This window comes from Maylandia zebra, linkage group LG10 (genome assembly GCF_041146795.1).
Source record: "Maylandia zebra isolate NMK-2024a linkage group LG10, Mzebra_GT3a, whole genome shotgun sequence".
Taxonomy (NCBI): Eukaryota; Metazoa; Chordata; class Actinopteri; order Cichliformes; family Cichlidae; genus Maylandia; species Maylandia zebra.
Window position 1 is genome coordinate 7,790,611 of NC_135176.1, and position 22,610 is coordinate 7,813,220.

Below are 22,610 nucleotides of genomic sequence, written 5' to 3' on the forward strand. Positions count from 1 at the left end.
GGTAACAAACAAACACAATCATAAATCACAAACAATGCAGTACAATCTAGTTTGTTAATAAACTAAACACTAAAGAAGAAAATCAAAAAACCCCATTAAACCCTAAATATTTAATTAAATACAAATACTTTGTTTTTAAAGTAAAGAAAACACACATTCCCCCCTTCAGCAGGAAGTGGTGGTGTAGTCCAATTATCTTCCTTCATATTTAATGGTTTCAAACCCTGGCTACCATCTTTTGTCCAGCAACTCCCAGGGATGATGGCAGGTAAGAAATAAAAAGACAAAGGTTAGTCAGAAAGCAAAGAAATGAAGTAGTATGAATACATAAGTAAACTAAATGTGCGTGCTTACAAATAGAACCAATGTATCCAAACCAATCAATAAAGTTATTGGCAACTAAAATATATTACTATGTTCAAATGAAGAATGAAAATACAAAAGTTACCGACTTTAGAGTGTGGCCACGGGTTTGGCCATCACAGATCTTTATCTGTTTTCACTCTTGTATGCTTTTCATACAAGTTTCACACAAGACAGATACAAACTTTATAAGATTTATATATATCTTTTCCATATGGGAAACTTTTGATCAGCTGTAAAACAGCCAGTTTCATTCAATAAATTGCATGCTCAAAAAATGTTTTCTCTCACTCCCATTTCTTCTTGTTGCATGTTGAAGCCCTACTTTGAACATTGTTAAGATGCAACCATGCAAAATATGATTTTATTTTGCCATTTTTCAACTGGTCTTAAACTTTTGATTGGGACTGTACAAAAAAAGCAATAAGTATCATATTATGTTATGAGTTGTGTTATCCTAATAAGATAATTAACAGTGAAATAAGATAGATGTTGGGTCCATGTTTTACAAAACTTTATTTTCTTCCCCCTTATTGTCAAATTGATCCTTGAACTTTAGATGAAGTGACCTCTGCACAGGAAAGAATTTTTGTGATCTTTCTAGTTTAACAGAGTGACACAGGCAACTTAATCTGTTTTGATCAGGTAACATTCTCTGAAAGGATGATCTTGCTAATATCATTATTTTTAGAGTGAAAAAGGACCCCGTGCTGAAGAATAAATTCCCCTCCTTGTCACATTGTTGCATCTGTTTTTCAAAATAAAAGTCTTGTTTTCTTCATATTTATAATGTGTGGCATAGCTGTTTTAAATATTCTAATGGAAGTTACAAAGGAACAAAAGTGTGAATCAAAGGATACCTGCGGTAGTCTTCACCATGGAGACAAGACATTTAGTGTGACAATGAAGCTCAGTGAGAAATGTTTTTGTAATGTGACCATGTTGTATTTGAATTCCACACAGTACAATCAGATGTGGTAGTTTAGCTTCCCAGCTGTAATGTGACTGTTAGTCAGGCCTTCAAAAGAACGCAACTCAAACACAATCAAGAAAATCAGAGCACAGGTTGTAGTTTAATTATCTTTATTGTCTTGCTGTGTCATCCCTGGTGAGAGTACAGTGTCTCTTCCAGTCAGCTGCTGGTGGTCTGCAATTAGCCTCTGTCCTGTAGCTCCCACATCACAAACACAGGGGTAATGCTTGATTGAGGTCCTGGAGCCACAGTGAAATAAGCTGATTTCTCCTATGCTGCTCCTGCATGTAAGCTGCATTTAGAATAATTAAAGGATGCTAAGCTTTGTAATGCCTCATTGCTGTCCTGTCAGAGGTCACTATGGAAACTGCAAGGATTGTATCCCATTTTGCAAAATGTACATGATGCAAATGATTCCTATTTATTGTTATGTTTTTGTATGATATATTATGTGCATTTTGAGAGTTTTAGTTTAAAGCCTGACCTGAGTTTCCAAATTAAAGATTAAGTGTAACTATCCTTGTTTTTTCTCTTGTTTCAGGAAAGTGAACTGAGCAAGAAAAGAAAAGAATGTGAAAATCTTGAGCATGAAGTAAAGAAGCGACAGAAGAGATGTCTGGATTTGGTAAGTGAACCTTGTGCTCCATTGTTTCCTTCTGTCATACTCTCTTTAAAGCACAGCTGCGATGGACATAATGACAGCAGAGGGGTAGACGTGGATTTCCGCATGTTTGTATGAGTGTGGTTTTGTGTTTTTCTGGAACAGGAGAGCCAGCTTGAGGATGAGCGAGGCAAAAATGAGCAACTAAAGGAGGAGGCAGATCTCCTCAGGAGGAAGGCACAGCTGCTCGACCAGGTCGGTGACGCTGCTCGAGATATATAGGTTTTATTTTGTGTATAAAAATCATGTTTTTGGTCATCATCACTGACAGTTGTGATAACCAATCTTAATGCTATGATGGGATAACCTGCTGCTATTTCCCAGACTCGGGCTGAGAATGAGGAGCTGAGGGAAGATCTCTCTGAAGTGACCGCTCAACGCAATTCAGTTCTCGAGGAGAACCAGAGACTCCGTGCCAAACTGGAGAACCTAGAGCAGGTCCTAAAGGTACTATCTGAGTCAGATGCTTGGTGCGCTATTGTCAGTTTTGCTCCTTAGTGTCCCTGCTGATAAACTCTTTTCCTTCTGAACAGCATATGCGAGAGGTCGCCGAGCGAAGGCAGCAGCTGGAATTGGAACATGAGCAAGCACTGGCTATCCTTAAGTTCAAACAGGATGAAATCAAAAGGTTACAGCGGGTAAGAAATACAGCCTTGAGTTTTGGGGGGTTTTTTTGGTTTCGATCTTGCTAAAGTCATGCTCTCATAGCCTGTGGGTTACTTTCAGTGTAGTTAAGAAAAATGGGGCACTTTGTCCAGCAGGGGGCAACCTTTGGGCACCAATAAAGAATTTTATCAGTGCTGCTTGCTATGCTGTGAAAGTGAATTTTATGATGAAAGTTTACCGTGAATTGAATGTTTTTTTTAATCATCAGGCTCAGTTATTCGCCAAGAGGGAGCATGAAGGAGTGGTTCAGATGCTGGAGGTGAGTGTATGTGACACTATTATGTCTGCACGGGGAAGCACAAAAGCAAGTAAAACAACTCTGTGCCAGACCACGCTTTTGTACTGCCAGACTGCATAGCCCTGAGGTGCTTTCAAGCATTTAGGAGGACTTAGGATCAAATCCAAAGCTGGCAGTGTCCCACAAAAGAGTGAAGCATTAAAGAGTAACAAGAAAAAATGTCTCTATGTGACATACACTAATGTATTCCTTTCAGCTTAAATTCACTGAATAAAGTGTTTCTGTCTTTTAAAACAGAGCAAAATTCTCACCAGGTTTTTAGTAGGTTTAAAGACATTTCATTCTTTTTTTAGTAGGTCAAAAGACGATTCATTCTTCTAAAGAAGCCTGGAATTATAATTTACTGGGATCTTTATTCTTATCTAAACACCTGGCTGAGAAGCTGTGGCAGAAAGTACTTATATTTTTGTAGCTCTAGTAGGCCTGAAAACCGTTTGAACAGATGCAGATGGCTCTTCTGCTGCTTTGTGACGTTTGTGCTTGCTCTCTGTGTCAGCGTAAGAATTCAAAATGAATCCAGATAGCAGATGACAGTTGAAATCCCCCTGCCTCTGATTGGCTGCTGATGCTGAACATTAAAAAAAAAGAAACTAAAAAAGGAGGGAAAAAATCAAAAATGTCATCATCCACAGTTGATGACTTTACATTCCTGTTGTCTGTGTTCCTTATTTCTCACGGTTCATTTTGCTGCGAGAGTTTGTTACTTAAAGCAGTGTGTATTTTATTTTAGGAGTTGACTCAGCTCGTGTTGCGGAGAGAGCTGGTAGAGTATAGTTGCTCTGTTTTCAAAATGCCTAGTTTCCTTCCTCTTGGCTGTGTTTCTCTCACTTTCTGTCTGTATTTAAACCAAAGCATCACAGGAGAAAGTCTCTTTCCCTCCCAAGAGCCCATGTTTTACTTGCCAACAAAACACCCAGCCTTACTCACTCTGTTAAAAAACAGTTTTTGCTAGATTATGAGGTGTGTGTGTGTGTGTGTGTGTGTGTGTGTGTGTGTGTGTGTGTGTGTGTGTGTGTGTGTGTGTGTGTGTGTGTGTGTGTGTGTGTGTGTGTGTGTGTGTGTGTGTGTGTGTGTGTGTGTGTGGGCTGCTATGGGCTGAGAGACATTCTAGTGATTCTGGCTTGTGAGCGGATTTCCTTGCTGACCTGGACTCTGACTGCTGTGTTTCTACTCTATTAATATTTAATTTAGTCTTTTCCAGTTTCAGTGCTTCACACACATGCATTTGCATCTTTTCTTTGTGCTTTGTGCCTTTTTTGCTAAGCAGAGTACACTGGACTGCATGCAGGTATTTCTTGAACCTCGTGTTCAAGAGCTTTTTATCTTCTCCTCAACAGGACCTCCACCCAGCCCTGGTCCTTAGAACCACCAAAACCCCAGTTGCTTTTATTTAGTTCCTTGAAATTGATGGAACTCTATTCAACATTAATTAGTGTAAAACAGCCCCTCAGAAATGCTTCACTTGTGAACAGTTGCTCATCTGAGGCTGTTGCGTTTCTCTTTTATTTATTTATTTTTTTTATGGTTACCGATTTGCATTTAAATCAGGTCATTCATATGGGGTGTAGGGTTAGGGGTTAGTGTATGTGTATAACACATTTATCACTCCCAGCTGCACTGACAGCACTTACTACAATTATCGGGTTGTTTAATCTTATTCCATGTACGCAAATAGTCTCATTGCCATTTAGATTAGATTAGATAAAACTTTATTAATCCCTCGGGTGGGTTCCTCCGGGAAATTTGGTAAATTTCTGATAGTATTCATCTGAGGTTTTACAAATGATTTGCGTCAGTGTTTTAATACTCATTACCCCCCAGCTCAGTGCAGCTAGATAAGAATCGACTACAGGCTTTGCGTAGGTGAGCACTAACAGGAAATGTTGTTCAGACACTTTCGTGTGAAGGCTTTTGTCAGATCAGCCTGCCAGGAAACTCCCACCGCAACCGGAAGTGAAATCAGCTACATTTAGAAACCCAGTAAGACAGAAGCAAGTAGTGTTCTGCCAAATTACCCCGCTGTCATAAAAGTGATTGCAAGCCGAGTGTTAAATGGAAGCAACATGTAACACCTCATAAATACTTTACTCCAGTTTCCCCTCCCCCTTTGCCTGCCTCCCTTTTTCCTTTCCATTTACCCAGCCAGTCTTTGTCATTTGTCTTTGCAGATTCTAACAAATGATGTAGGGACTTGTAACATTGTCTGTCTTGCAGAAACCCATATTTGAGTTGTGGATTACGTTATTTCATGCATTCATTTGTGTTTGCCACATTTTGTTGTCCTATTTGTCCATCTTTCAAAACAGTCATAAACATAAGAAATCAGATGTATCAAAAGTAAATGGCCTGCATTTGTATAGCGCTTTAATTAGTCCCTAAGGACCCCAAAGCGCTTCACACTACATTCAGTCATTCACCCATTCACACACACATTCACACACTGGTGGCCCTAATCATAAAAAGCTTTTCCATAGTTTCTAAGGAAATTGATTTAATTGCATTGAAGGTTTCTGCAGGACACTGACGGTGATAGATTGCTGATTAAAAGGAAAAATGCACCTTACCGCTCACATCCCAACATTCACACACTGTACTGCTAACTTAGGCAAAGCTCATTCGCTTGTAGACATCAGGTTAAAGTGTGTCCAGAAGAAACCTAAAGTATGGTAACACATCACACAGTTCCACCTGAAATGACCTGGTTAACAAATTGAGGACATCACATCTAATAGTGTTGAAAGGTGGATTTTCTCTCACACAAGTCACACTGGCACTGTTTGTGTGCATTATATTGGTTCTGCCTTCTGTGTAGTCGAAGGTACGAGAGCTGGAGGAGAAATGTCGAAGCCAGAGCGAACAGTTTGGCCTGCTGTCCCAAGAGTTGGAGAAGTTTCGAATGCAGGCCTCAAAGGTGGACCTGGCCAGCTCTAGCCTCCTCAACAACCCCACCCTGTCGGTTCTGACCAACGGGGTGGGCCTGACTACAGAGCGAGGTAAGTGGTTGCTTCACTTCACTTGCTTAATGACCAAAAGGAAAATCAAACAATCTGACTTACTATGTCTTGTTTCAAGATAATTTGCCAAATCATTGTTTAACAATAATTTTGCTTTCATGTTATAGAATCGTAGTTGGTGTAGTGGACACAGATGATGGCTTGGTAAAGAGCACTGAGCCACTTATAGAAAAGAGTTCTTTAAAATTATCCATATATATAATGATCAGGAATGCATCTCTCCAGATTTTAATTTCGAGATATTTTATCATTGACTTCTGAACAATAAGGACACAATACACAATACCCAGTCCTTCTTCTTAATGTGACATTCTCTCTTTTTCCACCTTTGTGTGTTATAATGTAACCTCAATCCCAGCAGCAACAAATACATAGTGCAAATCTAGACCAACTCTTTCCTACTGTGTATATCCAACCCTTTTCTCTTACAATGTTCATGTGTTTTAGACTGCACTGGTGGCTCATGGGATATGGTGACTCTAGGTGAAATAGCCTTTTGGAGTCTCGAGGGAGGTGACACTGTCTCCTGCCCCGAGGGCAATGACCCACTTGGTATGCCCGCCGTCTCTGTTACTCATAATATGTGTTGGACAGTGTTACAAAAGCACCGCATGCGTTGACCTGTCATCTTACCTGCACGGTCACCGTTAACAGTCCAGCACCGTAACAGAGCTGATCTGTTACTCTCACCATAGCATGAGACAGTCAGTGTGTGGAGCATGGAGCACGTTAAGTCTCTTAACAGTCCTCGTGTGAAACATGTTGTCTTTATAGTGTGACCACTGACAGATGGAGATAGGACTTTTTTTCCTTCCTCTTTTTAATCAGCCATGTTCAGGCCTTGAGCCCCCTGCATGTCAACCAGTGACTTCACATGCCTAGCTGCTCGTGGATTCAACCAGGTTATGCAGTAAGAGGGCTGATGTATGTTCACTAGATGGTGGATTATCCTCTGCCTCTCTCTCTCTTGCTAGATGTGGCCACTGCACTACGCATGGGGGCCACCCCTCATGCTGCAGGGCTATCCAGGGTGGAGCGATCGCCTGTCACCAAGCATCGAGAGCTGCCCACCATCAGCGTCAGCAAGTCAGGCTCTTCCTCTAGCAAGTCAGAGACCACGCACCTCACGCCCAAGTCTGACACCCATCTCAGTCCGCACAAATCAAGCCCAACTCACGAGGTACCAGCAGTGAAGACGATGTGTAGTACATCACTTTTTTCTCAAATCAGAAAAAATGCTTTCATGCATTTTGTGTTTTTTTGTTTATTTTATACATGGTTCATATATTAATGGTAATATGATATAAATATGTGAAATTTCAACACAGTCTTACATGAAATATAATTTATAGTTATACAGTAAAGTTGTTTTAAAGCTGACACCATTAGCTAATGTGGCTGCTACATTTGAAAACCACCATCTGTATCTAGTAAGTTAGCCTAACGGTTGATAGGTTAGTTTGAAGTAGAGCTGCCACAAACGATTATTTTGATAGTCGACTAGTCACTGATTATTTTTGCGATTAGTCGACTAATCAGATCATCATCCATTGGACATAAAACGTACAGCTTATTGCACCAGCAGCATCTGCTCTTATATAACTATCATTAGCTTACAGCTTTAAGTGTTTAAGGTATGTGCTAACTAAAAATAAAGACAAGATGATAGTTTATAAAATTTTAATGAAATTTGCAGATTGTTTCGGTGAAGTTTAATAAACTCCTTGCTATCTAAAATATAACAGGACACCGGAGTAAATTCTTGAGCATCTCACACTTCTGATAATCAGCTGTCTGCTTGACGTTTATTCAGCTGTGTAAAAACTTTAATCTCAGCCAAACCGATTTACTCAGGAACAAATAAAATACTAAAAAAAGCCAAACAATAACATGTTTAAGTTATCTAAGTGACTCATATATATTTAACCTAAGTAGCGAAAGACGGCGGTGGGTTTGAAAACGATTTGCCGGGAGTCCGGTGTTCTCACGGCTCTAGTTAGCCTAGCCCCCGGCTAACTATCGAGCTAGTGGGTAACAGACGTCTCCGAAAACGTCGGCGCGCTTTTGAAAATATGTGGTGTCTTGATAAACTGAGCAGATATTTGAGGTTTACACAGCTACATTCTCGCCTGAAAATATGTTAAACGTTTATTTTGTGACCCAGAAAGAATAATAAGAGTAATATTAAAACTAACTAGCTGCCGCCATTGTTGGAAACTGAGCTGGGCCGCGCTATGAATTCTGGGAAACTGCTTCTTCTTCTTCGGGGTTTAACGGCAGCTGGCATCCTTGTACATGCAGTGCTGCCATCTTCTGTTCCAGTCCGTTATTACACTCTTAAATCCTGCCACTTATTCCTGCGTCTTTTGTGATCTTACAAAGCTTCAAACGACGCGTCGACTATTAAATCAGTCGTCGACGATTTTGATAGTCGACGTAATCGTGACTAGTCGACTAATCGTGGCAGCCCTAGTTTGAAGCACTTCATCTCTTCATCCTGATATTCTCCTTCTTTGTTTCGGCACACATGAAAGCAGATCGAGATTACTACACTGTTTGCATGGATTTAATGGATTAAAAAGCTCTCCTTAAACTTGTTGTCATCTCACGTTAGTGCACACTGTAACAGAAGAGTCCAGTGGAGTATTTTGGTTTTGCTCCAAAATATTTAGCATGTTTGTCCTGCCGGTGTGTGGTCCTGCATGCTATGCAGCTTGGTGGTCTTTTTATCCAGTCACTCGACTGCATACAATCAATAGAGCTCATATTTAGTGAGATAATCCACTCAGCTCTGTGGATTATAAAGGGTATACAGTAGTTGTTTGTGATTATCCTTAAAAAGTGCTGTTATTTCTTGCAGGTAGCCATTTATACCAGGTATTAACTAGCTCTGTAGTAGTTCTGTTCCTGTTTGTATTCAATAAAAAGGGCAAAAAGTCACTCGCAAACAAAGTGATTTTCTTTGCAGTCATTTCCAAACAGGCATGGCTTTATCTTGTGGCCTTTTAAGATAATATGTGTAAAGCATATCATACTCGTGAAATGTGCTCTCCTTTTGGCAAGAAAATAAAGGACATCTTGATACAGAAGAAAGAGTTCATGCTGGCTAAAATAGGTTAAGAATTTCCACTAAAGAAATTCACTTGTTTAGGTCAGCCGCAACAATAAATGGAGTAAATTAAGCAGTAGAAACAGCTTCTAAAACACCTCTCTGTAATAAACTTTGAAAGATATCTGACCTATAGGGAAAGACTTGTTCCAGGACCATTGTGTTAGCTTGCAGAAGATTTTGATTTGTGTACGTAGCAAATTGTGGCACTTACAGCACAGTGCTTGGTCATCCTAGTTACCTCACTTTTATTGCAACTGCAGTCCTATAGATTTACTTTATTACTAAAGACTAAAAACCATTTAACTTTGCTCTTACTTTACTTTTAGCCTGTTCTTTTTAGATATGTCAGGTGACTGTCTCTCTGTTCATGCTGTTCTCAGGTGGACACAGCCAGTGAAGTAGAGGAGTTGGACATTGACATAGCCCCAGCACCTTGCCCAGCCAGCAGAGGAGCAGCAAAGCTTCAGGTGTTTATTGCAAGATACAGGTAAGTAATTAACTAACACAGGGGTTGTTCTGGTGAACATGAAAGTATGTGATGGAAACGATTTCATGGAAAATTTTTATCTCCCCCAGCTATAATCCTTATGATGGTCCCAATGACAATCCTGAGGTGGAGCTACCACTCACTGCTGGAGAATACATCTATGTATATGGAGACATGGATGATGATGGCTTCTATGAAGGTATGGGATCTTGTCATTTTTTTTGTAAATCTACAAATCTTTACTTTCCGGTCTGTAGGACAGTGTTTTATGGTGGCTCCTTTCAGGCGAACTGATGGACGGACGGAGAGGGCTGGTCCCCTCTAACTTTGTGGAACGTGTTTCAGACGACGATGTCATGAGCACTCATCACCCAGAGATGGTGGACATGTCCCATAACTCGCTGATAGACAGCAGCCTGCACAGTGCCATCCACCAGCATCGTCTCCACGTGGGTGTCAGCACCTCAGAGAGGACAGAGGCCTCTGCTGCCTCTGGCCCTGCCTCAGCCCCCTCAGATTCAGCATCAGCCTTGGCTGTCCCAGCCCCCCTCACCAACGGCCTAGACTTGGACTTGGAAGAGGTGGGAGTGGACATTGTGCCTTACCCACGTAAGCTCACCCTCATCAAGCAGCTTGCCAAGAGTATCATCATCGGCTGGGACCCTCCGTTGGTGCCGGCTGGGTGGGGCAATGTGTGGAGCTATAATGTGTATGTGGACCAGGAGCTGCGGCTCAATGTGCCCTTCGGTGCCCAGACCAAAGCAGTGCTGGAGCGGCTAGACATAAACCTCAAGGCCTATCGTGTGTCGGTCCAAAGCCTGACAGAGAAGGGTCTCTCGGACCAGCTCCGCTGCAGCATGCTGGTCGGTCGGGACGTTTCCGTGGCGCCCACGCAACTGCGCGTGGAGAGGATCACTGCTACCAATGCCAACCTGACCTGGCTGCCCAGCAACAGTAACTATGTGCACATTGTGTCCTTGAATGACGAGGAGTGTGAGCTGGTGAAGGCTGGCTGCTACTCGCTGTGCCTCAATAACCTATTGCCCAGCCTGCAGTACACCGTCAAAGTGGAGGCACGGCCACACCGCACGCCATGGGAGTTACCCGTGGAGCGACGTGAACACAGAAGTGCAACGATCACCTTCACCACACTGATGGCAGGTCAGGACTTACTCTTTTATCTTTCTGACGGCTTGTCACGATTTCCGGTATCACACGTGGTAAAAGCATTTAAGATGGACGTGTGTAAATGGAACACATGTAAGGTTCGTTCAGACTCAAAGATGGGGGTTTTTGCAGATTAATTCTATACCTCTATAAACTCAGACAAATCATCGCATATATCCAGTAAGATGATTATTTAATCTGAACTTGTATAATGAACTCAAGACCTTTCAAATCATTTTATTTGTCTGTGTTTTCCTGAATCTTTGCAACATCTTACCAGAGCTTTGGCTAGATAATTTATCAAGCCAGCTTCCTTAAGACTTTTAAGTCTAATCATATGTACATGTCACTTTGCTCTTGGCAACGTGTCCCCATCAAATTGGTGAGAGAGTTACATAATTAATGATTGTAGGGAACACCTCCCATGACTGTACTGCTGGTACAGGCAACCCAAATGAAGATGAAAATCAAGACTGTAAGCAAAATAAAGACAGTGTGAAAATGCAGCGTGAAGCAATGCATCATTTTTATATCAGTATTTCTACTGATTTCTACATTATGTTAACAGTGAAGGGAAGAGAGGTTTCAAAGATCCTGTGGATTTATTTACTCTTGTAAATAAGTAAGCTTACAATAGTATGTTAGTATAGTCACTGTTCATGCTTTGTGTTTTTAATTATGGACTCATATGAAGTTGGTACCGTTTTGCCAGGCAATAGTATTTAAGATTTCAGAAATGAACTACGCTATATAATGTATAATCATCAGTGTGATATATATTTGAGTTGCATCTCTCCAAATGATCCTTCAAATTTGCTTAAGTTCCATGCCCTCAGTCTGGGATTTCAGGTATATGGTTTTCTAGTGGCCATTAGAGTAATAGATGGCAACTTTCTTGGTAGAAACATGTCCCCATAGTAAACATTATTCCTCCTCCAAAGCTTTGTATTTTCAGTATGAGTCATTTACTCAGTCCTATGTTCAGTTTTTGACATGCTTCTCTTTATTTTGCTGTGATGTTTTAAATCTCTGCAGGCCCCCCCGATGCTCCTCTGGATGTTCAGCTGGAGCATGGTCCATCTCCTGGAATTGCTCTCATCAGCTGGCTACCAGTCACTATAGATGCTGCAGGGACCTCCAACGGAGTCCGTGTAACTGGATACACTATATATGCTGACGCAAAGAAGGCAAGAACTTCATGTCTGTTTTAAACTTAAAATTGTAATCTTGATTTTAAGACAGTATTCAGATATTTAACCAAAGTCTGATTATCGTTCTTCTATCCAAGGTGCTTGAGGTGTCTTCCCCAACAGCTGGTAGTGCCCTCCTGGGTCCCTCTCAGATCCACTCCCTGCTGGCAGCTCAGGAGCTCACTGTCCGCACCACATCCGCCCATGGGGAGTCCTGTGACTCTCTGCCGGTTAATGTGCCCTCAAAGCTGGCTGCCATCATGGCAGGCCCGGCTGTCACTGCCCCACTTCTGCCACCTCTGCCCTGTACTCCAGTAGGTCCCAGTAACCTGCCCCCTTCACCATCCTATGGAAACTCTGCTGCCAAAGTGTCCACGCTGCACAGCTCTTTGCCATCAGAGATACATATCACTGGCCTCACAGTGGAGGCTGCTGCCAACTCACCTTCTGCCCTCCGTTCAGAAGAACTCTCGTCTTCCTCATACGTGAAGGCCTGGGCCAACCCTTCATCTGCTGCTGCCTTGGCTGTTGGCGAGGTCACATTATCTGTAGCCTCCACCATTACCCCAGTGGTGAGCCATACTCTTCCATCCTCCTATATATGAGAGCCCCTTGAAGGTGATAGTAATAGATACGCAGTTTTTCAATTTCCTGTAAACAGTCTGTCATTGTTGTTTTAACCTCCTAAGACCCAAACTCTTTCATGGCATGCATTTTTAATTTCTCTTTGCTATTTGGCCTGATTGGGACCTGGTGAATGTAAAAACAAAGAATTACGTGAATTTTTTTAAATCAGATTTTTGTTTCTGAGAAAAATGAGATCCACATATGAGGACATTTGCTTTAATTTTCGATAGAACAGTGGCAGTATAATGTCCTCGTTAGTGGATATCAGGCCCTCATAGAGCAAAATTTAGCATTTTGGTCTAGACAACCCAAAATGTGATGTCCACATGGACAGGTCCTAGGAGATAAAGCAGATTTTTCACAGCACTTTTTGTATATCTTTTTAAAAAATTATCCTACTTAGCTGTGCATTTCTTTGAATCTGAGTATGCTATTTTTAACTATACTATATATAACTGTACAGTATTCTTTTTTTCTTATCTTCCAAATTTGGCCTTCACACTGCACATTTCTTGTTTTTTATTTTAACTTTTGTGTGAATCCTCATGCTCCATCTGCCTCTGGACTGTGCTGCTGGAACACATGAATTTCCCCACTTTTATATGGAGCCAAAATAAAGACTAAAAATGAATTACATGCATCATTAATTCAACTGAAGCCATGTGTAATATGAGCATCAATCATTGCAGCAGTGTTTATATCATACAAAATAAGGAAAAGCACAATAGGTGCCTAAAGGGAACTGTAGCACTTTACCTTCACTACATGAGTTCACAATTTGTTTGTAACCACTAATAGATATCTCTGGCTCTTGACAAAGGCGGTCGCACTTTCTCCCTCTCCCTTCCCTTATCTTTCCTGCTTGGCTTTCTCATGTCTCTGTCTAGTCTTGTCTGCTTCTCTCCCTCTACCCTGGAAGAGTCTCAGAGTCTGTTTTCTAAAACCTAAAAAAGGAATTATGGATTTGATCAACTGGTCCCTGAATGCAAATGACACACTCTTCTCGACGAGAAGCCTGGGTTCGGGAGAGCCCATTGAAGACATCTGTCTTTTTGGAATCATGATAACAGGGTTCTTGCTGATCGGCGCTGGCTTGGCCCTTGCTTGGCCCTGGCTTGGCCCTGGCTTGGCCCTGGCTTGGCCCTGGCTTGGCCCTGGCTTGGCCCTGGCTTGGCCCTGGCTTGGCCCTGGCTTATCAAAGAATAAAGAAAGCGGAAACAGCTGTTCAAATCCCCACAAGGCTGCCCGCTATGTTGATTGGAACGATGGAGCGAGCCGTGGCTTCTCAGAATGGGCTCATTAGACGCAGCACGAATGACATCTTGGAGAAGCTTGCGGCTGCTGTGAGTGCTGAGACTCTGACAACATCTGACAACATCTTGGAGAGGCTCACAGCTGTCGTGAACACTCATGCTCTATGACCAAACTGGATAACATCTCGGTGTAGCTGGATAACATCGTGGAGAGGCTCACGGCTCTCCAACGGGAATGGTGAGGAACCAGTGATGGACATTAGATCGACTGTAAAATTGACATGCAGTGGTTCGCACTAAAGCAAGAACACCACCATTATTTCATGCGGCTACCATATCGGCGCCAGCTGCGGTCTCAAGGCTGGAGCTGAACATAACAAACAATTTCTCCCCTGATAACAAACTGTGTTTAGACTCTTTGTTCCAAACGCCCTTGTACGCTTATCTCCAAGGCCGAGTCGGACGGCAGGTCTGGGCCCGGCGCTGGATGAATAGCTGCAGGGCAGGATGGCTGTGTCTGGATCGGCTTACTTCTCACCCCTTACCCACCCCTGTTGCTTGTCACATGCTTCATGATGTTGTGATGTGGACATTTATGTGCTCTTTGTGCAGAGGAGTTTTTTTGTTTTCTGTTCTCATGCTGTCCCCCCATAGGAGCCCAGCATGAGTAGAGGTCTCTTTTTCCCCCTCCTCGTCTTGCCCATTGTATTGTACATTTCAGTGTTTTTCCATAATACTACCGGTCTCCGACCTGTCTCCCCATGTGATGTCTGTGTTGTGTATGTAAGGTCGGGGGGGGGGGGGACCCATTTCGCTGCAGGGCAACTTGCATGTGACAAATAAAGGCTTTCTTGACTTGACTTGACTAGATAATCCAGCATATTGTTAATGGCTGCAGTTTGCCAAAGTGTAAATAATACGCTAGATTGAGGCGTCCTGTCCTTTTTGACAGACAGAATAATAAACACCTTTGTCTGACTATTTTTTTCCATTTCCAGGTTAATGTGACCTCCCCGGCCAACTCAGCACCTCAGCCATCTCCAGTAGCGTCACCGACACCTGCTCAGGCTCCATCAGTGGCAGCAGCAGCACCTGTGTTGGAGCAGCACAGAGACACCGACAGCCCTGGAACTATACGTCCATTCCCATCTATCACAGAGTTCATCGAGGACCCCAGTGCCAAGCTTGGGACCCCTGAACGCATCCCTACACCACCCAAAGCCCCAATTACAGATCTCCTTAACCCTCAGGACACTAACCTCATCCGTCCCCCCAGCACTTCTCCTCTGGAGTCAGAGGTAGAGGAGGAGCATGAAAATACCCGCTTGGTGTCCATCGAGGAGTTCCTGACACAGGACCAAGACCCAGTGTACTGCAGGAGGCAACAGGTCAGCCTTGTTTTAACTGGGTTATTGCTGTTTACTACAAAATTAAATGTAACATGTACTCTAAGTGTCTGTTTATTGAATCTGATTATAGTTTAGGTATTCAGAGGTGCACCTAACTTCAGTGTAGCTTATATGTCATACTTGGTGAAATCAGATTTGAAGGAATAAGGCATTTAAAGGATATTGCTCTGCCATTGCAACATTACCCACAAAGACACTCAGCAGTCAACATCTTAGCCTGAGATTCTGTTGTATTACTCAAGAAGTCGTAGGCTACAGATATTTTTTATACTCCAAACTTGTGGAGACTGAAGAAGTCACTTGGATGAGTGGCGAAACGTTTCTTCCATTGAAAACACTTTGTGCAAATGAACAGAATCAACTTTTTGAGATTTCCTTATCTGGATGATTGAGCATGCATCAAGACTCACAACTTGTAGTTTCCATAACCAACCAATAGAAAGTGTTTCATATATGCAGACTTTAAAATAAACAGGACGTGTACCTGGAGGTGACGGAGTTAAAGGTGCTAAGATGTTTTTGTGAGTGGCCAGAATATACAAGATTGGATATATGTCTATCAGACGGAGGTGGGATTGTTGTGGAGACAAGGCTGAGGTAGCTTGGACATGTGCAGAGGAGGGATAGTGGACATATTGGACAAAAGATGTTAAAGATGGAGCTGCCAGGTAGGAGAAAATGAGGAAGACCAAGATGATGTTCATGGATGTGGCTAAAGAGGACACGAAGAGGGTGGCTTGTGTGACAGAAGAGGATAGTAGGTGTAGGGTGAGATGGAGGCAGGTGATCTGTTGTGGTGAGCCCTAAAGGGAGTTGCAGAAAGTAGAAGAACAACATCAACTCTCAACATGTCAAGTTTTTTGTTTTACGCACTTATTAAGAAGCCCTAAATAATTAAAAGTTAATAAATTGGCTGCAAATTTAAGACCATATTGAACATATTGATTGATGCGTTGATGCATGGAGCCAAGGCCATATAAACACCTTCCATGCTCTAGTCTTGTATATGCAATCGTTTGCGCCCTTTCAAGCTGTGATGCATAGATATTATTTCATTCTGTGCATGATGTAATGTTTCCTCAGAGTTATGTCAGAGGGATTGTTGAACCTCCCAGTGACTACCATGCAGACAACAGCCACTCAGATCTGTCAGACATCCTGGAAGAAGAGGAAGAGGACTTTTACTCTGACCACCTCGGTGAAGTACAGGCAAGGGGATGCACAATTGGAGCTAACAGGGTAAAGAAATTATTTCGTACTATGACCGCAGCTATACACATGCTTGTTTGCAGAGATACTTTCCAAGTTCTGCTTTTTAAATGAAACATGCTTCTTTTAATTTTTCTTCCAGAGTTTAGTTCTCATTTTGAGGCCTTGTTTCTTCTGTTGGAATCATGATTGTGTCTGATTGTGATTCTTGGTTTTTTCCTTCCTCTTTCATTTCTCTTCCTTCTTCATGGTGGCGTTCTCATCCGTTTTGTCTGCACTTGCTTTATTTTCACTGAACATTATAATGTTCCATCCTACCTTCACCGAACCAATCTTGTATGAATAAAACTGTGGCCCTTGCAGTTGTGTAAGTTGGAGGCTCCAGACAGTGATGAGGAAGTTCTTGAAAAGATCCTTAAGTTGCCTCCTTATGTCTACCCCAACAAGCAGCTGTTCAGCATCCCCGAGATGACAGAGGAGGAGGACAGCTGTCAAGAAGAGCATTTAAGTCGCCGCAGCCAGCATCAGCCACAGCTCACCCACCTCCACTCCAGAAACCCAGAACACCTCCATCCTGGCCCTCCACATCACCGTAACCCACACCCACAAATCCCCCCTCACCATCACCACCTCAACCAGGAACCCAGATCCCTAATTAAAGAGCCTTTACCCAAACACGGGGCCTTGCAGGTCAAGCCTAAGACACAGCACAGAGTACACTATGCAGAAACGGTGGACACCGTCAGTTATCCGGAAGCAGAAGACACAAGTTTATATGAGGGTCCTGCCAACAGACGGGTCTCTGCCCACTGTCCTCCTCGGCCAACCCACACTAGCAAAGACAAAACACTGCTTCGAGGGCTAGGTGACCGCCTTAGGAGGGAGGCCATGCTCAGGAGTCAGATGGCCGTTGCCGCTGCGGCCAACCCCGGTGATGGCCCTACCCCACCAAGACCCTACCCAGTCAGCAAAACAGTACGAACTATGAAGTCACCCATTAGTCATGGGGTGGAGATTGATGTTGAGTACGGTACAGATGACAATGAGGAGCCTGTGGAATATACTCCTAGGGAGGTGGTGGTGCAGCAGATGAGCTCTGAATGGTGGGTAGAGGGGGCCCAAATGGAGCACAGCAGACCTCCTCAGCGCCGAGGGCCGAAGGCTGATCCGCTGGTAAATGTTGGTCCGCTGGTGTGCCGTCCCAGACCCATCCTCTCCTCTGTAGTTGTGCTAATCAACCCTTGAGCTCTTTAGAGGAAAACTCATAACCCTCCCACTCAATAGACTTTGCCAATACATGGCTACACACAATACATTGCTACCGAGTGGATTCAGCTAATGTTCCCCCTCTGCGTGACTGCACTCATTCCTGCTGCTTTCCTATTCTCCTGCACATTGAAACCCCATCTCTGTGTTTTAAACTAGTCCAGACTGCCTTGTCTTGCATTCGTTTACAGTCAGTGTGCTTTGGTGCGTGGGTGTGCGTCTGCTAATACTGCTGCAGTGCAAGAAAATAATATGCTTATGTTGCGTGCATGTAGAATACCCTGGAGTGTGTTATATATTAGATGTGACTCTGATCTCTGCTCCAATAAGAAACAGTTTAATAATTTTCCTCTCCTCCCATGTAGTGCTTAAACATCATACCTCATATTTCTTTTCTCTTTTTTGATTCTTGAGCAGGAGGTCAGCCAGATCCCTCCAGCTGAAGCACGTCCATCATGGAGAGGCCAAGCAGAGCTTTCCTGTAAACCCGCATGCTTGCAGGCTAGGAATCTCAAAGGTCAGAGGCCTTTTCCCCTTTCGTGTTTGTGCTTCCCCTCTTTCTCATTGCTTTCTCTTTTCTTAACCGAAAACAGTGGGTGTGAGACGGTGCTGACACACCTGTGGTTTCTGTTGGCAAACCTCCCCCTCTCTCACATGGAGGTAGTCAGATTAGCACCTTGTGTAGGAAGGAGGGGGGTGGGGTGGGGGTTTAGGGAGAAGGAGGTGCTGTAGCTGCAGTGGAGTGAAGTGAGAGAGAGAGAGGCCGCTAAGCTGAGAACCGGCTTAACCTAAAGTGGCTTGTCATGACAGGAGGAAGTGACAGACATTAAAATAGTAACCTCGATTAGCCAGCAGAGAAATGGCTCGCAGTTTGGACGTACACACCCCTCTGCTTTTCTCTTCTTTCCTCCAGATCTCGTCTCACTTGCTTCCCATTGTTGATTCAACAAGTTGCCCTTTGAGTTAGCAAACCTGGCTGTTCTGATAAATACACAGTTGACTGCACACATATATGCGCAAGTGAACACGTGCACAGATAAGAGGAAGGGCTTAGGGAGAAGTTCTGTTCTATCTACTAGAAAATCAGTGAGGATGTGAAAGTGTGCGAGTCGTCTGCCCGTGACTCTTGCCACAGATGGGCTGATTCTCTCTAATGAGATAGAGAACGCATCTCTTGAGTGCAGCTTAAAGCCTCACTACAGCTCTTCAAATTTGTCTCTTGCTGTCACATAGGCTTCAGTGGCAGTGCTTTTAATCACACTGCTGGAATCTTTTGTGCAATAGTGCGTATCTGTTGCCTGCTTTGCGTAGTTTGCACTGTATTAAAAGCACCTCTAAAATTATACTAGGACTGTTTTTTACATGTTAGGTTTGGTCTGCAAGTAAAGGTGTTGAAAGTTAAACTGGAGAGTGGGTCAGACACCTTATTCCACAGTTGGAGTTTGTGAGCGTGTGCACGTTTGTCAAATGGCTCACACAGCTTAGGATCAGTGGTTTAGCTTGATTACCTCTTTTAAGGACATGCCAGTGCTAGGCGAACGCTGCTCATGGCAACGCAGTTGGTGGGCAGTGGGGGAGGTGCAAGCTTGCAGTTCTATTTGCAGAATTCATTGCAAGCTAAGCACGGCTGCTCTGCAAACTCTGTTGTGTTGAAATAGCCAATATTATAATAGTAAGAGAGAATTGCATCTTAATACCTATAAAATAAATTGCATGGGATTAAAGGGAAATACTTCCACAAAGTAACTAATTCAGAATGAGAGTTATGTACACTGTTGGTATCATTTAATGATACAAGTGTGCGGTTGACTCCCTTGTCCCGTGGAGCGAGCTGAATTATCTGCAGCTCAACGTGACAAAGACCAAAGAATTGATTGTGGACTTTAGAAAGACCAGGAAACCTGTGACCCAGTTTCAATCCAGGGGGTCGATATGGACACTGTGGAGGATTATAAATGCCTCGTAGTACACATAGATAATAAACTGGACTGGGTTAAAAGCACCACTGCACTCTACAGGAAGGTCCAGTGTCATCTCTATTTTCTGAGCCGGCTGAAGTCTTTCAACAACTGTTTTTATGAGTCTGTTGTAGCCAGTGCCATCTAGAGAGCTTTAGCATGTCGGGGGAGCAGATTGAGGATCGCAGATGCCAACAGACTGATTGGCCATAATGTTGTGGGGATGGAGCTGGACTCCCTTAAGGTGTCGGATAGGCGGATGTTGTCCAAGATAGGAAAATTGTTCGTGCCTATGCATATCTCCCTGTACAACTACAGTAAAATAACAAAGTTTTACAGAATATATTTAATCTGTAATATTCTGGATATTTATAACTATTTGTATATATTAGAGCAATTTTCTAATCATATTTGTGTGTGTGTGTGTGTGTGTGTGTGTGTGTGTGTGTGTGCGTGCGCGCGCGCAGGTGGTGTGGAATCACCAAAGACGAAAGGAGACAGTGACATACGCATCTTTGTGGCCCTCTTTTCATATGACCCTGCCAGTATGTCACCCAATCCTGACGCTGCTGAGGAGGAGCTTCCCTTCAGCGAAGGACAAATCATCAAAGTATGTCCACACACTGCTCAGGCCCTGATGGCTCAGCATGTTCTGATTTCACAGCATTCCTGTTTTAGACATGCAGCTCAATCTGCATGTTTGTATAGTTGCCAGGGTTGCTGTGGGTTATTCACAAGCCTTAAAGCCTTCTTTGTTATCATCCCCATTAGTTTAGGTTATGGTTACATGAGCTAACACGCTAGGGAGCATTAACCAAAAAACTGCTGGCCTGCTTGTCTTGCAACAGAGTGACAGAAATCTGCATACTGAAATAGTGGAAACCACAGATTAAAGTAATTATCACGCTGCTGAAGGTTTCATAACAAGAAGTGATTATGGCTTTAATGAGGCCTGAATGTAATTCATCCTTTTAACATTGTTTGGTTTTTATCTTTATTTGCAAAGATTTGAAAATGTATTTTAAAAAGGCTGATTTTGATGTTGGTTGTGCAAATTGTAGCTCAGAGGATAATGCAGCTTGCACATTAGAGGGACATTTAATGCACCCATTTCATTCTAGAGTATTAATGTAATGCTGACCTGTATAAAATCTATATGCCATCAGTTAAAACAACTCATTTTAGTTGATACATTTCCTCCTCCTTCAGGTTTATGGAGATAAAGATGCAGATGGGTTCTATCGAGGAGAGTCAGGCGGTTGTCTGGGCTATGTGCCATGTAACATGGTGTCTGAGATCCAAGTGGAGGATGAGGAGACCCGGCAGCAGCTGCTGCAGCAGGGCTTCTTATCCACAGCAGCTTCCATAGAGAAGATAGGTATGTGACTGTGTTAGTCAGACATTTTCCCCCAACACAGCAGTATTAGTTCTGTTGTTTTGCCATTTAAAGGTGATTTGGTTGTCTGTTACTGATGATGTAAATGCTAATATTTTACTCATTATATCATCCCTGTTCATGTTTGAGTGGGAAGTGAAAATGGCAGCACAATTGTTGCAAAACTTCAATGTTTTGAAAAGTGACTTTAAAATATCTGTCATTTTCAATCCTTCTGTTGATGTCTTCATTTTCTGGAGAACATCTGACAGTTGGTTTTAGGTTGATTTAAAATTGGCCCAAAATATTGAATATGTTCTTATGTTCTTTCTGCTAATAAGGTAATAGTAACCATTGCAGGAGTCTAAAAATGAAATGGGAGGCAAAGTCTCTGTGGCAAGCAACCGAACAGAATCAAGCTAACACTTTGCTTCTGTTTCCTGCTTTGTACCCAGAGCTGTGCTGTTGCAGATGGTTTAACCTTTTCACTTCCACTTGTCACTGCTGTGTCAGCTGCTCACTGGCTCTCATGTGTTAAATAGCTCTCCACTGGCTTTTCATTGTCTACTTTATGTGGTCTGCTGCTCTCAAAAATTACATCTGTGTTTCTTTTTTTATTATTATTATTATTTGGTTTTCCTTTCTAAAACTCCATTAAGGCACTCGCACACACGCACAGCTTCCACGTCGCCCCGTTCCACCGCCGAAACCGAGACGATCCAAGAAAGGTGTGTCTCGCTGCAGATTGCGGCCCCCCGCTTCTCTCCTTTATCCTCCCTTCTGGTTTGCTTCTTTTTCTGTCTCTTTCACTTTAGATTTTGCTCTTTCAGTTTGCTGCCTGCCATTCAGCAACTGGGGCATGGGGGATTTTTAAACCAGCTACTCAAGTAATGAATTCAGACAGCTTCCTAGAATTGTGGGCAAATACTTCCATTATGAATGGAGTATCTGTCGAGTAGTTTCGTACTTTACAATTAAAGCCAAGTATTTAAAGGCTGTTTATGCTACCATCTCTCCACAGGTTAAGTGTGCAACAGCTTTTCAAAAGTTCAAAGACACATACATGAGTCCTGTCATTGGCTATGCATGTAATACACGGATATAGTAGCAGGATGTTGCCATGTGTTGCTAATTCATTAAGAACCTCAAAGAAGGTTTTTGTCTCCTGCTCCTGTGTCACAGTTGAATTACATGGTCACCTACAGATCACTTTGTTGAAACATCCATTCCCCTCTGCGCTCCACCTGTGACTTTGCGTGCTGCCTGTGTGATGACCTGCAGGATTATTTTCAGACAGTGCCTTGTGTCATTCTGTGACTCTTCCTGTACTCTTTTCCCTTCACCCCGTCTCTTCCAGTCAAGTCTGCAGACATCTGCGAGGAGAGTGTAAACTCCTCCAGTCAAGGTTTGTAGCTCTGCCCGCCTCCGTTTGCACCTGCATGATCAGGTGACTGTTTCAGTGTGCCCTGGAGGACAGCATGCCTTTACCTGCTGCTGCAGCTGGAGTTATTTTCTGTTATTTTCTATTTTCTTTTTGTTTTGTTTTTTTTAATGGTTGTAAACATGAGAACTGTATTCAGAG

The 22,610-nt window shown here is 42.9% G+C and overlaps 1 protein-coding gene across 17 annotated transcripts in view; it reads left to right on the forward strand.

Annotated features, from left to right (window-relative positions):
- tspoap1 (TSPO associated protein 1) overlaps nucleotides 1-22,610 on the forward strand; it is a 78,042-nt gene that overhangs the window by 50,446 nt on the left and 4,986 nt on the right. For 4 of the 17 annotated variants that reach the window (XM_012920803.4, XM_076888955.1, XM_076888965.1 and 1 more), the window contains 23 exons: nucleotides 1,878-1,961; nucleotides 2,103-2,192; nucleotides 2,322-2,444; nucleotides 2,531-2,635; nucleotides 2,872-2,922; nucleotides 3,692-3,724; nucleotides 5,774-5,954; nucleotides 6,423-6,527; nucleotides 6,950-7,155; nucleotides 9,468-9,574; nucleotides 9,664-9,773; nucleotides 9,860-10,735; nucleotides 11,564-11,590; nucleotides 11,777-11,928; nucleotides 12,030-12,503; nucleotides 14,810-15,199; nucleotides 16,304-16,459; nucleotides 16,793-17,602; nucleotides 18,113-18,212; nucleotides 20,121-20,263; nucleotides 20,863-21,031; nucleotides 21,688-21,756; nucleotides 22,386-22,433. In XM_012920803.4, the coding sequence (XP_012776257.2) occupies nucleotides 1,878-1,961; nucleotides 2,103-2,192; nucleotides 2,322-2,444; nucleotides 2,531-2,635; nucleotides 2,872-2,922; nucleotides 3,692-3,724; nucleotides 5,774-5,954; nucleotides 6,423-6,527; nucleotides 6,950-7,155; nucleotides 9,468-9,574; nucleotides 9,664-9,773; nucleotides 9,860-10,735; nucleotides 11,564-11,590; nucleotides 11,777-11,928; nucleotides 12,030-12,503; nucleotides 14,810-15,199; nucleotides 16,304-16,459; nucleotides 16,793-17,602; nucleotides 18,113-18,212; nucleotides 20,121-20,263; nucleotides 20,863-21,031; nucleotides 21,688-21,756; nucleotides 22,386-22,433 (4,609 nt within the window). Of the gene's footprint in view, nucleotides 1-1,877; nucleotides 1,962-2,102; nucleotides 2,193-2,321; nucleotides 2,445-2,530; nucleotides 2,636-2,871; nucleotides 2,923-3,691; nucleotides 3,725-4,228; nucleotides 4,250-5,773; nucleotides 5,955-6,422; nucleotides 6,528-6,949; nucleotides 7,156-9,467; nucleotides 9,575-9,663; nucleotides 9,774-9,859; nucleotides 10,736-11,563; nucleotides 11,591-11,776; nucleotides 11,929-12,029; nucleotides 12,504-14,809; nucleotides 15,200-16,303; nucleotides 16,460-16,792; nucleotides 17,603-18,112; nucleotides 18,213-20,120; nucleotides 20,264-20,862; nucleotides 21,032-21,687; nucleotides 21,757-22,385; nucleotides 22,434-22,610 lie in introns of all 17 variants that reach the window. The other 13 variants (XM_076888957.1, XM_076888959.1, XM_076888958.1 and 10 more) reach the window with 10 other exon arrangements.